Genomic DNA, 16660 nt, shown 5'->3' on the forward strand with positions numbered 1-16660 from the left:
ACCTGAAGTCGGTACACTAGCCTGATTCATCCTATGGCAGCCAAAACGAAGCAATGCTGTTTCGGACGAGTACAACACTGATCATTGGAGAGGTTGGTACAAACTTTAAAGATGAGTGTGTCTCTCAGGCCTGGGAATTAAAGGATAAACGCATGAATGTGACTTGGTGCCGTCTCAGCGGCGAAACATCCCTCTACATCATCATTACCTACTTGTTGTTGTTGTGACCTGATGAAACAGGGCTGCAATTGTGAGATGCAGCTCTCTGCCTTGAGCATGCAGAACACGCTGCTCGTAGTCACCCTGCGAACAGAAGAAGTGCTGGGCACACACAAAAAGGGTGGTGAATGGGACGCAAAGCAATCCTGAAGACTAACAAGGTGAAAGGAACCCGACAAGTCACCTCTGTGCGCAGTGTTCTCTACTAAACCCAAATATTCCAGGAACGCATTTTTATCCAGTAAGCACGTAACATTCAAGGCTCAATCACTATTCAGAAGACATTTTTATTTCAAACACAAAAGCAGTTGAATGAACGACATCTACAGCACTATACTGCACCAAGTTATCGTTTGTTAGTGCTTGTCAGATTATGGGTTCATAGTAGCTTAGCTTCATGACCTCGTCCCTTTTATAAAGTCTGTCTGTTGTGGTCTGTCACGAGTGAAGCTCCCAGCCTCAAACATTCGTAAGATCGATTAGCCATGGAACGGAGTGCTGTACGGAAGTCGACACATGCCGTACCACCGTCTAGTTTCCCATACCTTTTTTGTTTTTCTAGTACTTAGGACTGGACCTTGCACCACATGAACAAATACAGTCATGCCTCGTTATTATGGATACTTTCGTCCCCGACAAAAAGCTGTCCATGAAGCAGGTCATTCATATTATCAAGTATTCCAGAAAAACAACATAAAATTTATTGTGCGAAGGAAAACATAATTTGGCTGTTGTTCACATGCTTACAATGATGTGCAACTCAAAATATATAAGATCTCAGCAAGAGAAACTTGCTAGCTTGCTTGCCTGAGGGGCCTTCCGACTCCGATGTCCTCGTTTTGACCCGTTCCTGTGTTGCTCAATGATGTGCAAGTTCCCTCGATTCGATACTGATACATGTCCATAATAACGACACAGAAATAGATAGAGCCATAAGCCGAGAGTTTTCAATCTGCCAGAGGGAGCCGTTGCACAACATCCCCACCTTTATGCACAGAGGTCGGGCAGGGTGTCGGGAATTCCGTGCTGCGACGTTGTGAGGCAAATTTTTACAGGTATTTTTATGATCACTCGCATGAAACACGCGATTCTTAGGATGTCCCTCGAAACTTTTATCTTGAGTGTCAGCTGGGTAGACCTCCCGGAGGGGGCCTGGCACCCCCTGGGAAAGTTCCGGGGGAGCTCCCCCCCCCGCAATCGGCACCTTTGCATAGAGCTGTATAGGTTTGGTACCATATTGTCCTGTCCATTGTCCAAAAACGAAGTATATATAAATGTACAGAAAAAAATCTGGTCCCAATAAAAATTGTCTACATTTTGAGCCGTCCATATTAACGAGGCGCGACTGTACATTGCCATTTATATGATATGATACTTGATAGAAAAAAAATTAAATAAGGCAGGAAATTGAACCATAAAAGTTAACTTTTTACATTTACTGTGCGCAATTTGGAAATTTTTGCAGCAGTCATTAGCTGCATTTCTCAAACAGTAGCTTACACAGCTACGCTGGTATAGCTCCATTGCGGTGTGGTCTTTACCATACGAGTGCACCGGTATTGCTTTTGGCTGCGCAATCTATGACAGCCGGTTGCGATAGCAGCTCGCTGCATCATGTTCTGAACAACATTCCTGTGGTTTCATCCTTTTTGCCTACGACTCTTTAAGTCGTGCGATGATATCTGCGTACATTTCGCAGTGTACAGCCTTGTTGTGGGAAACGAGCCTGAGGAAGGACCCTGTGATTGCCGTCAATTCCTTCTCTAGCGCTGAAAGGCCTGGTGGTATCTTTGTAGGGTTTGCCACAGATGATGATGAAACAGCCAGCTCAACAAACTCCAGGATTCTAGAGCCTAAAGTACAAAAGCAGTGCAAATATGTGTGACAATCGGCAGGTATGATCAAGGCAGCAAAGCCCCTATCAACTTTTCGGGCGGACGGTGCCCAGCATGAGAACAACGTTGACTCGTGCCTTTGAAAGTTAAAGATACAGCATACCCCTTGTTGCTATGCCTCTATACATTCCATCTGAGTTTGTATGGGGAGCAGTGACTTGCTCTGGTACAGTTTTCTGGGCATTCTGATTTCTGACTAGTACTATGGTCATGCCTTCCTATTTCTGTGTCTTCCATGTGCTTTCGTACTGTGTACATTTCTGCACGAGTCATTGTTTGTAAGTGTCTAAGTCATATGCAGTCCTTCTGCTGTTCTTCCACCCTTTACCACTCCTACCCGAAGCATAACAAACTTTTGTAGCAAGGAGAGACAAAACAAAGAGAGCGTGTCGGTTAGAAGTCAACATAATGAGCGAACGCTAAGAAACACACAGACAGAATACACAAGAAAAACACTTGTCCCGTGTGTGTTCTATACGTGTGTTTCTTGGTGTTCATTCATTATGTTAACTTTTGTAGCTCCTGAAAACGTGTCGGAGTGTTTATGCAGGGGTGAGTTGGGGTACTTAAAATGTACCAAAAACAGCTGTGAGGCACAACTTCCATGCACCCAGTGGATCATACAAAGCTGCACAGCTTCAGAGTGATTCTCCCTTAAAGTGGGGCTCGCTCAAATTCTAGTTACCCTCGTTCCGTACCTTCTTATCTGCTTGTGTTCACTACTCCGTTTTTCTACAGAATGTCAAACAAATCAGCCTGAGAAAGGCGAAATCATTACACAGAAAAACTAAACAAGACACAGTATGAAAACCGAGACCTGACTGCCACACACCGTTTTCTGTTTCTAGACATTCATAATGTCAGCGGAATGCTGAGAATAACAATGTGGAGTTTTTTGTGGGGTGTGCATGGAAACACAGTAAGTGAAACCCGCGTATAACGATATTGACGGTAATCGTGAATTCTATCGTTATACGGGGTACATCGTTAAACGGGGGCTGACCTAAATAGCGCGTCCCGGAAAAGTCGCACGCCACCCCGTGTGTAGCCAAAGAAAATGAAACAGATGCTAAAAAAAACGCGAAGCTGTGTGACATCTCAGTGGCTTGGGAAAACAGCGATCAGAACTCGTGGAGGGTACCAGACAACATAGCAGGACAACTTCTGGCAACACTATCGCGTCACCATTCCGCAAGTCGGCTTCACCTAACGCCTCTGTGCTCTAGGAGAAGCTCGCTTTAGAACACTGTCGCGCGACTCGCGGGTGGAAAGCACGTGCTAGGCCTTTTGAATCATCTCGCGAATTTGAGCAGCAGTTGCCAAACACGGAGACACAAAAGCGTTACCACCTACCCTTTCTCTGACAGTATCGGAAAATGAACAGTCTCTGTCTATTTTCTTGCTTCAATTTTTATTTTGGTTTAATTCTGTTGATGTGAATTTCGGATGATACGAATTTTTTCCGCTACCCCGTGAGATTCGTAGCATCGAGACTCTACTGTATCTTATCGCGGCGAAAATCGCCGCGTGGTTACGCGCACTGGACAGCGTCCAACATCGTTATGCCGTTACAAAATTCGGACATTACAATCCGGACATTACAATCTGAACAATAATATGCCGTTACAATCGGAACCGCGGTCTCCATCGCTATACGCGGGTCGTTTCCCCATGGAACCAATGTATATTTTGACGGTAAAATCATGAACCATCGTTTTACGAGGGACATCGTTATACGCGATATCGCTATCCGCGGGTTTTACTGTATTATACGTGTGCCATATTTATCACCTCATATGAGCAGGTTGTTGGCGGTAGGATTCCACTTGAAGAAGTGGATACAATGCGTAAAACACATATTTGAAAGCGTTCTGGTGGCTACTGAAAATTCAAACTGCAGTTTGATGTCGACCTTTCGCATTTTAAAAACACAATGTTCGTATCCAGATGGAATGTCCTTACAAACCTTTCCTTGCACCATACTGTGCTTGGAGTTAGAGACACTACTGGAAGGCATTTATGAGAAGTATGTACTTACTGAGAAGCTCACGGACTCTATGCGTTGAAGATGCAACATCTTGCACGTTGTCATACAGAAGTCGCTCCTGGCTGAAGTGCATCGGATTGTAGCCGTGTTTTTGAAGACGTTCCTGAACTTCTTTAATCACTTGTTCAGCCACATTCTTCAATTTCTCCTTGAGTTCGTCCTCACTGCAATAGTAAGGCATGCGAAATCCATAACCACATTCTGCATCTACACCGTTCACTGAAAAATAATAGCTGCCGGTTCCATCCCAGTGCCGTGCACTAGAAAGTCACAGCAGTTATTGGAGCACTGAAGGATAAGAAAAGAAAGAAACGAAATCACCAACGCACAACCTTAATAAGAAATACCTGCATTCGGAGGCACCCTGAAGCAGAACTTGAACGTGACTTTTAAGCTCGTCTTTGAATTCCGATATGTTTTGCAGTGCAATACCACCAATGCTGTATGTCACCAGTAGAACACTGGACACTAGCGTTGCTTCAAGGACCTTTTCCGCCAGCTCCGTGTATCGGGCCCGATCTAGAGCAAGCGTCTAAGAGAACAAGAAGCTCACATGAGATGTCACCGCAGAGAAGCTGAGGTGGAAACTCAACCCGAATTGTTAGACCCAACCGCAATTGTTAGAAATCTGGTGTATTCTCATTGTCAGCATGTGCGAGTATATAAAGAATGACATATACGACATCATTATGCCATCAGCACAAGACAAGCAGTAAGGTAAGCAATAGTGTTCAGGCTGTGCCATAACCTTTGAAAGTATGCTAGCTAGCATACTTTCAAAGGTTATGTTCTGCATCCAACTCCAGCATTTTTTTCTGTATCATTTACCTCTGGGTATTCCCAGTCTTCATTCCAGCAGAGAAGTTTCATGTAGGCCCTGGAAAGGACCCGAGCAAAACTTGGTCCCTTGGAAGTTTTGTTGCTCACGGGGTCGGGGCTGTGTTGCGATTTGGCCTCACAAAGCTCATCAAAGCTCCTCTTGAGCCATGCACGGGTGGCTTTAACTGTATCTTGGTCAGGATTAATACCTGTAGGGCACAAAAGGATGTACGTAAGCTCCAGGCTAAACATCCAGCACCAATCAGAGGCAATAGGTGACATCGTTTAGGCCGTACGTGGTACTATAATAATAATAAACATACATTTAGAAAACAGAGGTATGTATGTATCCACACATACCTGACTGAGTTTCAAGGTACTCCTTGAACTTCTCCTGCTCATACGATGCAGAATGAGCTTGGATGTACGGCCTCACTTGACGGATCAGGAAATTAGCATTATCCAAATGAAATTCTTGAAGCAGTTCTATAATCCCTCTTAAATAAAAAAATAAAAAAATCCAGAAATGTACTGACATGCATTAATTAACTGTTCACTTTTACATGTCAGCACTGTAAGAGACATAGGAAAGAAAGAACATGGGTTGCAGTCAAAAGTTTACTGAACACAACTTTGACGTATTTCTTCATCGGAGCGACCCCTGGTAGCTATCAGGAGGAGAACAAATAAGAAACGCGTGACCGGCTCTATTCTATCCATCTCTCAATAGTTGTGGCTGCTCATGTTTACCGCCAGGGTATTGCTCCAGTGGAGAAATGCGAGAACCCGGTGTTCCATAAACTTTTGTCCGAAGCTGTACAAGATGAAAAAAAAAAAAAAGGTGTGGGGGGTCTCTCCGTTGGAGAGTTTCACAAGGTTTCGGCATGGAATTCAATGTGGCGACTTTTAATGTAATGTAATTAATTCCATTAATTTAAAAACTGGTTAAAGGGTTAGCAGCATCAAATGTAATGACAACATGCTTTCGTGCATGGAAGTACAAAGTTGTTGCATGAAGGCTTGTCGTTAATAAATTCGACACCCCTAACCGTTTAACCAGTTTCTTACTTCCCTCACTTTCGGAACTTTGACACTGTTCTACAGTGTTTCTTGTACACGCATTAATTTAATTAATTTAACACTACAGTAAACTGTAATGCCAAATGTTACACAAATTTGTTTTAGAGTGTCAGCTACATAAACGACAAGAAATACTTAAATTGTATGACAACAAAAAGCCTACATGTATACATGCGCATCATTCACGATCGTGCTCGTGCTGTATCAAAAATGATTCCAGAGAGATCGGTGACTGTAACGTCGATGTCGTTACGCCAGGATATAACAAAATTCTGAACAAATTTCACTGTACCTGAAAAGTGCTACAGGTTCCCTAATGTCCAAGAGCTTTCGGACGCTTTCGTCTCGGAAAGGTGCACAAATTCTAGCCATAACAGAAATAACAAATCTTCCGTAGCGGTCAAAATCCAATGCCCCGTGCTCCACTTGTTGCTTTATGAGGTGCATATCTAATACTTCTTCAATCTCAGCCCGTAGTCGCACATTATGAGGCATCAGAAGATCAAGCAAGCTCTGGAAAGATGGGCACAAAAGGACCATGTAGGTTACAGGTTCGCTGCAGCACAATGAATAAACGACTCTACCTCTCTCATTTCTTCTAGAAGTTTCAGCGCATGCCCATACTTTGGAGGGTCTTCCTTAAGCTCCTCATCCAGGATTTTCCAGTACGCCTTGTGAACCATTTCCTTCACAGTTTTTTCCAAGCTGCAGGGCGATTAGCAAAGCATGTGTGTAACCATTTTAATACATTGCTCCTGTGTTGTTGTTGTTGAATCGAAGATGTAGTGAACACAAAAGCAACTGTGTAATGATAGAATCGTTGCTTTTGTTTGGCAACCTAGCTTCTCCCGATTCTCAACATCTGCTACTGGGCACAACACGCTCACCTGCGTTCGGGAAACTCCGCCTGCTTCAACTGGAAATTGCCATCCATAGCGATCTCGTGTGCCAAGTGCATGTTTCCCATGATCTGATTCAGTGTTACAAATTTCGGAGGTGATTCTGCAAATAAACCAGTCTTGGGCCCTCCTACATTCAAAGTGTCTGCGTGTCTTAATCTACTTAATCGTGTACAGGTCAAATGAATAGTTCCAAAATGTTGCTGTCAAGAAATAACCCACATGAACAGACTCAGGCTTTGCCGATATTCCCAGTAACTTACCTGGTACATATCCTGGTGTCGCATTCAAGGGTGGTGGGACATTGGTGGCACAATGCTGCTTCTTTGCCGGATTCGCATCCTCACGGTGTGGCGAGTGTCCGTCCCCGGTGTCACCATTACTACTTTGACTGGGCGATCGAAAGCGAGCACCTTCCTTAACAGGAATGTCTCTCGCTTTGCTAGTAGCTGGTCGCTTTGGAACATCTTCCGATGATTCCTTTTCTGCCATGTCTGCATAGAACAAGGAAGCCTCGTATTTCCTGCAATAAATGTTCAAACTCTATGCAGCACTGTTGGATTGTGACGGGGCTAACAACGTAATTTACGGATAGTGTGCACGTGTACTTATTGTGTTCACTTATTAAGGCAATAGCTTTGCAGGTCCTACTACGTACTATGTTGGTCTATGACTTTATTGGGCCAGCCACCACCAGAGGTGGGCGTTTGTCCTCACAAGCCTCGCGCTCACCTCAATTTTCTGGGAGAAAAATTTTCCTCACCTCACCTCAAAAAATTTTTGAAAATTTTTCCTCACCTACCCTCAAAAAATTTTTTGAAAATTTTCTTCACCCCCCCTCACCTCAAAGGAGTTTTTGAGACTTTTCCTCATCTCACCTCAATTTTTTCAAGCTATTCGTGTATTCGATGTGACATTCGCAGGGATTGAATAATCTTCATCATTGAAGTCGCGTTTGGCTTTGCGTGACTGTCAATGAACTCGTGAAATTGCTTAGTCGTTCTTTTTTTTTTGGCAGATTTGGCCTAATCAATCACAGAAAACGCTTCGTGGAACGATTGTTATACCCGTAAAACTTGCGCGTATCACCGGCGAGAGAGGAGGACAGTCCCCGCCCAGGTGAGAGACAGAAGCTGCAAAAAGAAGGAAATATATCCCGTGTACGCGCGGAAAAAGTTTTCATAAAGTGCGCGTTCATAGTTTTCCTCACCTCACCTCATTTTTTTTGAAGATTTTCCTCACTTCACCTCAAACATCACCAGAAAAATTGGCCCTCACCTCACCTCACCTCAAATGTCGTGGGGTGAGGGTGAGGTAAGGGTGAGGGAACCCTCACCCTCACAAGCCCTCGTGAGGGTGCCCACCTCTGGCCACCACGTGACATAGCCACGTGATGGCCCTATGGAGCTGCCACATTTCAAAGCGTTTGGCAGAATGCTAAAAACTACAGCTAAATGTTTTTCTTTTGAATGAAAAGAAAACCTTCGGAATTTGCGTTTCGCGCCCGCAAACTATCGATAGTTTTGAGGAAAGCTACCGACAGTCAAGTGGTCGTCTCAACCATCGATAGCGCCAGACACCGAGGCAAACTCTCAAACGCGTCGTGCGATCCTCGCAGAAAGGGGGAAGGGAAGAAGCCGCGTATCACGTGACACCACAGCGACTTCGCAAGGGGGAGTGGAGAGAGGGATTTACATCACGTGATACCACTATAGACAGACGGACGCGCACTTTTTCTGACTTCATTCTCTTCTTTCTGCGCCACGCCGACACGCGATCTGATGCGAACATTCCGCGTCCGATGCAAGCTTCACTGCAGTACCGGCGCAGCATCCCATCTCGGCAGGAACCAGGTAGCGAAGTGACGAACACAAGCTCGTATTGATTTCCGGTTTTGTCGCAAGTTTAGACTTCTATCACGTCACCAACTACTACTACTTGTAAAAAAGAATTGGGTGTTCACTTTAGCAGACCGGACCTTACTGTCACTGAAACATTCGTCACGTCACCGACTAGTGTTTGTAAAAAAGAATAAACCTCTACCCGAGAAACGTTATCATGACGTTGGTAGACAGACTGAAACCGAAACAAATCGGAAGGGGAGGGCTGGGTTCCACGAATGGGCACTTGTTCGCTGCCTCCTGTTGGATGAAAAGTAGGACCGAAGGTCGCGTCCCTTTCAGGGGCCATCGTAATCCCCTCAAGACCGTGGCTTTCGGGCGCGACCTTGCTCGCCCCTAGCTTCGAGCGTAGTTCAACTCTACCAAACTGGTGGCGCTGTCGAACACTATGACGTCAACGATGAAAGATGAAAGTCACTGAAAAGGTTAGCCAGCTGTAGGTATCTGTCCCTTCTATGTCGTTCCAGCCTCAGAACATCAGTTTATCACTATGACGTCATTTGTTTACAAACAGGGAGAGGTTTACTGAGTGCTAATTTTAGCAACCCTTAATCTCGGTTCAAAGTTAACCAGCGTTGGTGAAACCGGGCCCAACCCCTTCAGATGTCATGTTTCGGTGTGCTAATAAATTCTGCTCCACACTCAATTTGATTTGCCGGCGCATTGCTTTGCAACTTCTCGACAAAGTTCATTGAAATAATAAGCACGGGGAGTTAAGTGAACTTCGATGAGCAGAAATGGACGCCAAGACTCGCAAACATCCTGGGGTCGTTCGGCTGCCCAGGGGGGCGTCCTCGCTCACTGACATCAGCGCCACCTGTGGTGGCAAGGGTAAGTTATTTCCAGCAGTTATTTCAGTTATTTCGTAGTTTCCTGCAGTTATTTAATCGGGCATTGTACACATTCACTGAAGTAGGTCGAACACAAGACAGAATTCACGCGATAACGTGTGAAATCGTCCTCTACGCTTGCAGAATATGCTGGAAAACTTTTCCTCCGCCCGCCACCAGGGAAGAAAGCCGGCGCCAGTGCCGCCGTGCCAAACTCTAGCCGAACGTTCCCGCGTAACAACTGTGGGCGGCTTACTATCATTAAAAAAAAAAAAAAAAAAAAGACAGCAGGAAGACAGTGTGTCCTGGGCCGACTTCAGAGAGAACTATTCAGAATCCGTCTGAAAAGACTGTAGGAAAACTCAGGGCAGACATGAGACAGCACAGCCGGTGGCAGGACCTGAAGCTACCACACACTCGCATGGAATGGTTCACGCCAGTTCAATATTATAGGAACGCAGAGCTTGTTCCTCTTTCCTCCTTCACATGGTCTTTAAAGGAGCAAGGGAGTGACATTTAACATTGCTCAGAACCCTGTTGCATTCATCAAGCAGTCTATAGGGAACCACAATGCACAATATTTCTGACGTGCGATGTCCTATCACTGCACAAACTAATTTACAAAAGCGCCCGAAGAAAGCAGCCATCGGCCCGACCTCCTCGCCTGACGTCAGCAGACCTGCGAAGAGCCGTAAGCACTCATTGGCCACCGAAAATTCGTCTGCTACAGCTAAAGCTGCTTCAGCCGCGCTGGCTACGTCACTACAGTAGTCACCTCATTCGCCTTTCGAACGGGATTCTGAGCGGATTTCCGTCATTTGCTTACACGCTCTTTGAAGGAGTTGAGAGCTTGGAGAGTTTCGAAATGAAAGGCCTCTCACGGTGCGCTGCGCTCTCGTTCCTTCGCGAGAGCTCATGTTATTCGTCGCACAAGACGCCGAAGCCGAAAACGACACATTTAATTAGGGGCATTTCACGGGATTCGTGAGCATTTTTTGTGATGCTTCGTACCTTTTCGAGCCCACTCTACAGGAATATCCACAACAATGTTGACAGACGTAACAGCCCCGTTCTGGCACTGTTCTAAACTGGCTTGGTATGGATGATGGCCGCAAAAAAAAAAAAAAAAAAAAAAAATTGGTCTCACCAAACTCTGTCCAGCCCACAGAGTTGTCGAGCTACTGATTGTTCGCTGTATCATTAAAGGCGCTGTTTCTATACATGCGGTGGCCAAAAGCGCAATCTTACACCGCGTCTTTCAACGCATTGTGGCGTTGACCCCGTGACACAGTGTACGGATGGCGGGTAATGGACTTGCTCGAAGTCGTCCGTCGTTTCCGCCCCGTTCTGAATCTCCGTGGCGACTTGTAACGCGAAAGAGCGCGTTGTTGGTGTGGAAGACGCACATAAAGCGGAAAAGATGACACAGCGTGAGAGGTCGGCAGGCAGGAAACGAAGCCATTGTGGATGACCGTAGAGATACTGCCTTTTATGAGCAAACGACACGCTGCACAACATTTTTCCTGCCCTCTCTGCAGCTCGAAACACATATGGACATCGTAGAAAAAAAAAGAAATCAAGAAGAATAAATCAAATAGTAAAAGTGAGATCACATCATTCGCACATGCAGTAGCCATTGCGGAATTCGTGAGTTCGATCAGCCTTGGCCTTGTCTAAGGTCACGTGGTGCGAAGTACTCATGACATCTCGCCCGCCAGGAGATTTCATATGGTCACCGACCAGGATGAATCATGTACAGAAATACATCATCATCTATACATTGTCCAGGGGGGCTATGTTCGTTGATTGCCGAGATAACTTGATGCGTCGAGAAAGCTAAGCGGAACGCCCTTATTGGACTGCGGGGAGCACCGTGCGCTCCGTTGTCTTTTCTCGAACTGTGATTCGCTCGAAGTATAAACGATTGTGCACAAAATGCTGTTCTGACAAAAAAAGTTTCCAGTTCGGACAACATCTCAACCTGCAGTTTCGTTAGTTGATTAGTAACTTAATTAGTAGTTGACTAATATTTGTCTGGAGGCCCTGTCACAGAGTTTAGTCCTTTTAGATTTCTTCTGACAGCGAAGGAAGCTGACCGAGACGTCATGCTGGTCTGGAACGGAATTCTTGAAGCACAACAACTTTATGCCGATGATGAGGATTGGGGTACTTCGTCGCCAAAGGCTGTACTGTTTGCCATTGCCCGTGGAAATTTTGTGAAAGTAAAGTGACCAATCGGTGAGGAGAGAAGCCCTATTGAATCACAGTTTCACTAAGAGTATACCTGTGCACGGCGACACTGGCGCCGGCTTTCTTCCCTGGTGGCGGGCGGAGGAAAAGTTTTCCAGCATATTCTACAAGCGTAGATGACGACGTTGGCGATTTCACACGTCGTCGCTTGAATTCTGTCTTGTGTTCGACCTACCTCAGTGAATATGTACAACGCCTGATGAAACAACTGCAGGAAACTGCGAAATAACTGAAATAAATGGTGGCCATAACTTATCCTTGCCACCACAGGTGGCACTGATGGCAGTGAGCGAGGGCGCCCTCTGGGCAGCCGAACAAGCCTATGGACAAACCGATGGAAGATCGGAGAAGGAACACCACCAAAATGTCTCGGACCAGCGTCATGGTGGTGGGTTCGAATCCGGCTGTGCTATCTGAGGTTTTCACATTGGTATTTTCGGCAGACTTTCCAGACGAACGTCGTCACAGTTCCCCCTGAAGTCGGCCCAGGACGCAATACTACCCCCCCCCTCGTCTCCCCCCACGCCTTTCTGCTGTCCTCTCCGAATCTGTCTACGTCTGTACGCAGTTGCTTCGCGGCGATAACACGGGAATTAAAAAAAAAAATGTCTCGAAAGTAGCCTAATGAACGAGACGCAGCTAGACGTTCACGCACTAATAATTATCTGCAACTGCTTCGTTGTATCTCTCCTCTGACAGCTTGACATGCCCGACTGGTACAGCGCGCGCAGTCACGAATGTCAAGGTTGGCATGATTCAGCAACGAGCTTGCCCGTGGCAACCGCGCTCACTCGAAAGGGTATATCTTTGGCATCTCGATAGGGTCGTTCGTCTATACCAGACGCGGTTCTGCCCACGCGAGCGTTCTCACCGTAGAAGGTCATCGAGGTATATAGCGAACCTGTCGAAGGCTGTCCACATTGGACATACAGGAGTTTGTCGTGGAACCGCGTTATACATGTCGATGTCCGAACAATAGGGGAGCTGTTGTTTATGTAGCAGTAGTATACTCTTGACAACAAGCTTAAAGGTACACTGAGGCCTATAATGAAGTTTAACTGAGTTTGCCGTATGAGATGCTGTAATCGGACAATATCAAAGACTGCATAAAAATTACGCCAAACTGTCCAAACTGCTCGAATGGATCCTGCACACTTCAGGACTCTCAAAAGGTTTGAGGGGCCTCAAATTGCAAACCGAGGCATGTCTAATCCAAAGATGCTAAGCGGCAAAGAAGATAATATTCACGCACGAATATTATTGTGCATGTCATGCAAATGCAAATCTCTATTCTCTACATTATTTTGTATGCAGGGGTGGGCAGGTTCTTTTAGGAACGGGAATAAACAAACAGAGCTAAAATAACTCCGCAGAGAAGTTCGTTGTTTTGTTGCGTTATGGCACAAGAGCAACCAAGTTCAAATAAACTCTTCAGAGATGCTGGAGAATTTCCAGTGGAAGTAGTCCACTTAGACAAGCGCGGATCGCATTGTTGGTGATAGTGCACTAATGTTTTGAGAAAGCGAGTCTATAATCGTCTATACACAAAACAACAAAAGGGGGAAGGCCCACACAGAGAAAATGTTCCAAAGCTGAATTAGTGGGCAACAAAAAAAAAAAAGAAAGAAGAAGAAAAAAAAAAGGCTGAGAAGTTGACGCAAGACGGAAGCAAAGAGCGATATGGAGATTTTGAATACGTAATCCTTGTATACGGCAGTGTAGGATTGTGATAGTATCGTTCCGTATGGAGTCCTGGCGAAATGGTTGGTTTATCCATCATTTCGATCAACCCAGATTCGTTTTCACTTGATGTTTACCTTGACTTCTCTGTAGGCTGTAAAGCGCATACGGTGAGTATGGAAATGTTTTTGTCTGCCTCCTTACGCAATATCGCTTCGCTTTTCTCTGTCTGAACCGCTGTTCTGGTCCTCGTAACGTGTGAGCCATGTGGAAGAGCTCTTCGGTGCGGCCAGCACTATACAGTGTGGAGGATGTTGGCTGCTATACTCCTACACGGTATTGTGGCCGTTGTCATTCCTCGACCAACAGACCGTATCACAAGCGAACGATGTATGGGATGGTATATACAATACAATTCCCTTGGCCCATGCCATGTGCTGTGATATGGCACGATGGAAGTCATTTGGCTATAAGGCTGCGAACTTTAACGTGTCATCAACATGCTGGTGCAACAGGGACCTTTCCAGAGGAGGCGCCGGGCGGCTCATAAGGTTAGGTAATAGAGCGAAGAGCCGGGAGAATTTTCGCCGCAGAATTTGGAATTGAATTTTCCCCATTCACTTTTCAACATTTCACTGTGTTTCAGTTTGAATTTTTCCCCAGAGGTTTGAAGCGCAGATCGAACATGTACATTTCCAGAAGCCGTATGAGGCGATTCATGCAGATTGGTGGAGCTGCCAAGTCCCTTCCGGAAGTCTCTGTCTCACTTTCAGCACCACGGAATACGCACTGTTCTTGTGTAGCTTGCACTCGTTTTTTTTTTTGCTCTTGTTCACCCGTTGTTCACTCGTAACGGCTCCGCAGAAGCAACCCACGTCAAACAATGCAATGTAAGACGCACTGCAGTCCTCATTTCAGTGGGCCTCGCCAGTAGATCTTGTAACGTGCTCATCCTGAATAACAAACGGTATAATGTCACCCACGGAGGGGCATGTGAGGCCAATGGCCAGGCTTCCGGAGCTTATATACCTTCCGGTGCGGGACAGCCTACGCGGAAATGGATCCCTGTTTCCAGGAACGGCGTCATCTTCCCATATGCAGATTACCTCGGTATAATGGAATGAAACTGCGCACTTTATGCCTCAGACCGAGCGTAGGAGTACGAACCTGCTTGTGGACATAATAGCGGCAAGGTACGACCAGCGACGACAAATCCATGGCTTTTATGGGTTTCTACCTAGTCTTACACCGATGTTCTGTAATGATACCAAGCATCATGCAAGGAAGAAAACGGTACCCGAGGAACATCCTTCAGTCTTTGCACTCATGATATCCTATGTATGTTATGAGCCTTTTGAGCTTGGGAATATTAATATGGAGTACATTTAGCTTTCAATTCGACATTAATAATAGGTATATAGTTTTAGCAAACTGTTGGTAAGGTTATCGTGCTTATCGGGACCAATATCGCAGTCGTGTGTGACTGAGAATCCTATCCACCGATTGATTTCGGTTGATACGGTTCGACGCAAGCCACTTTATTAACGGTGCTAAAACCATCTGGGCTCAAGCGTCTGCTCGTTATGCGTACACCCACGTGCAGGGTGTCCTACAAAATAAAATAGAAAATATTTAAAATCCGCAAATTGTTGAGTAGTTGTATAGAGCCCAACGACTGGCTTCCGAAAGTGCTATTACGGCAAGTGGTTTAGCGCCGGTCGTTTTTTGCGCACGCCGCTGCAATACAGCCACAGCGCCTGCATCGCAAATCCGACACCAAGGCATCGTAATTATGATTATTTGATGTGATTCACGCAGACGCGCTGTGAGTGAGAGGGATGAAAGTGTATTATGCTCCCCTGGAACACGGCGGCACTGTGAATCGCACATCACATCACATCACATCACATCGCAGAAAAGCGTGTTCCGCACGAAATGCTGCAGGTAACAATGCGCCATTCTGGAACTTTGACGTATCACATTGCAACAGTGGCTATCTATATCTTCAGTGCCAAGACTAGGCAGCAAAAAAAGAGTTAGCGTCCTTGTTTGAATGTTGCCAAATAACGGTATTCAGCGTACACTGATTTGGGGCAGTTTTAGGTGTGTACTCAAGCGGAATCATCGCGCGCTCAGCTGATGCTAGCTCTTTAAAAAAAGCTTCCCTGTGACCCACTTTTTATTTTTGCATTATTTGTAGGGGCGCGCTGGAGTATATTTTGGGAGATCTCGGGGTTGACGTAAGGATCCCTGGCCTGCCGAAAAATGATATGGGTTAAGTAGTTTCGTGCGCGATGCGATGCGATGCTGTGCGAAAAAGCTGGGTTCGTGGAACAGTTGGTGGAATTCGAGCTGTGGTGAAATATGTAACATTGAAGAGCAGAGCGAGAAAATCACAGTGTAAAAGGAAAAGGAAAACTGCTCAATTCTGAACTGCCTGATAACGCGCCTCTGCTCGCGATTGCTCTGTCTAACAATGTCCAATGCAGGAGCGCCAAAAGCCTGGGGATAAGGAGATCCTTGCTAGTAAAATTAACGTCATAGAAGCAACTCCTTCGTATTCATCATTACATAACACAGTTATAGGTACGGACAACTCAGAGAATTAATTGAACAGTGTCTATACAAAGGTTTTGACGAATGATGTATAATGCTGCGCAGTCTGCGCAGTACATTCGTATAGGAAGAAGCGTCCGGTTTCGTAAGACATCTCGTAAGCATTTTCACTACACTTACCTTCTGTGTTCTGGTAAGGCAATGTAGCAGCTGTAGACTAATGTCCACTTTGTCTTCGGTTTCCTGACAATTTTGTAGCATAAATGTGTGCGTTGTTCGAGGAAGCACTACAACACCAGCTTCCTACACGCCGTGCGAGCCAAACCAACAGATGATAGGAAGTTTACACAGGATATTACGTCATATTTGCGTCACCGTTATAAAGTGCAGCCGGCACAGCGGGCACAGCAAAGTAGCACAACGAGCATGACGAATTAACGCGTAGCTGAAATTAAACTGTACTAAAAAAAGAGCTGAATTGTAC

General features: G+C 45.6%; 1 protein-coding gene across 2 annotated transcripts; it reads right to left on the reverse strand.

Moving 5' to 3' along the window:
- Positions 1 to 486: 486 nt before the first annotated feature.
- Positions 487 to 16532, reverse strand: LOC135401367 (T-complex protein 11-like protein 1). 2 transcript variants are annotated; one of them, XM_064633739.1, is made up of 10 exons: positions 16357 to 16532; positions 7223 to 7453; positions 6948 to 7062; positions 6645 to 6765; positions 6353 to 6573; positions 5341 to 5477; positions 4990 to 5189; positions 4509 to 4693; positions 4153 to 4325; positions 487 to 2072 (listed from the first exon to the last, which is right to left on the reverse strand). In XM_064633739.1, exons 2-10 carry the CDS (start codon positions 7449 to 7451, stop codon positions 1873 to 1875), a joined length of 1581 nt encoding a protein of 526 aa, XP_064489809.1. In that variant the 5' UTR covers positions 7452 to 7453; positions 16357 to 16532; the 3' UTR covers positions 487 to 1872. The 2 variants fall into 2 exon arrangements, with proteins under 2 accessions (XP_064489809.1, XP_064489810.1); XM_064633740.1 differs by having other exon boundaries at positions 7223 to 7482.
- Between the last annotated feature and the right edge of the window lie 128 nt (positions 16533 to 16660).

This window comes from Ornithodoros turicata, chromosome 7, assembly GCF_037126465.1.
Source record: "Ornithodoros turicata isolate Travis chromosome 7, ASM3712646v1, whole genome shotgun sequence".
Lineage (NCBI taxonomy): Eukaryota > Metazoa > Arthropoda > Arachnida > Ixodida > Argasidae > Ornithodoros > Ornithodoros turicata.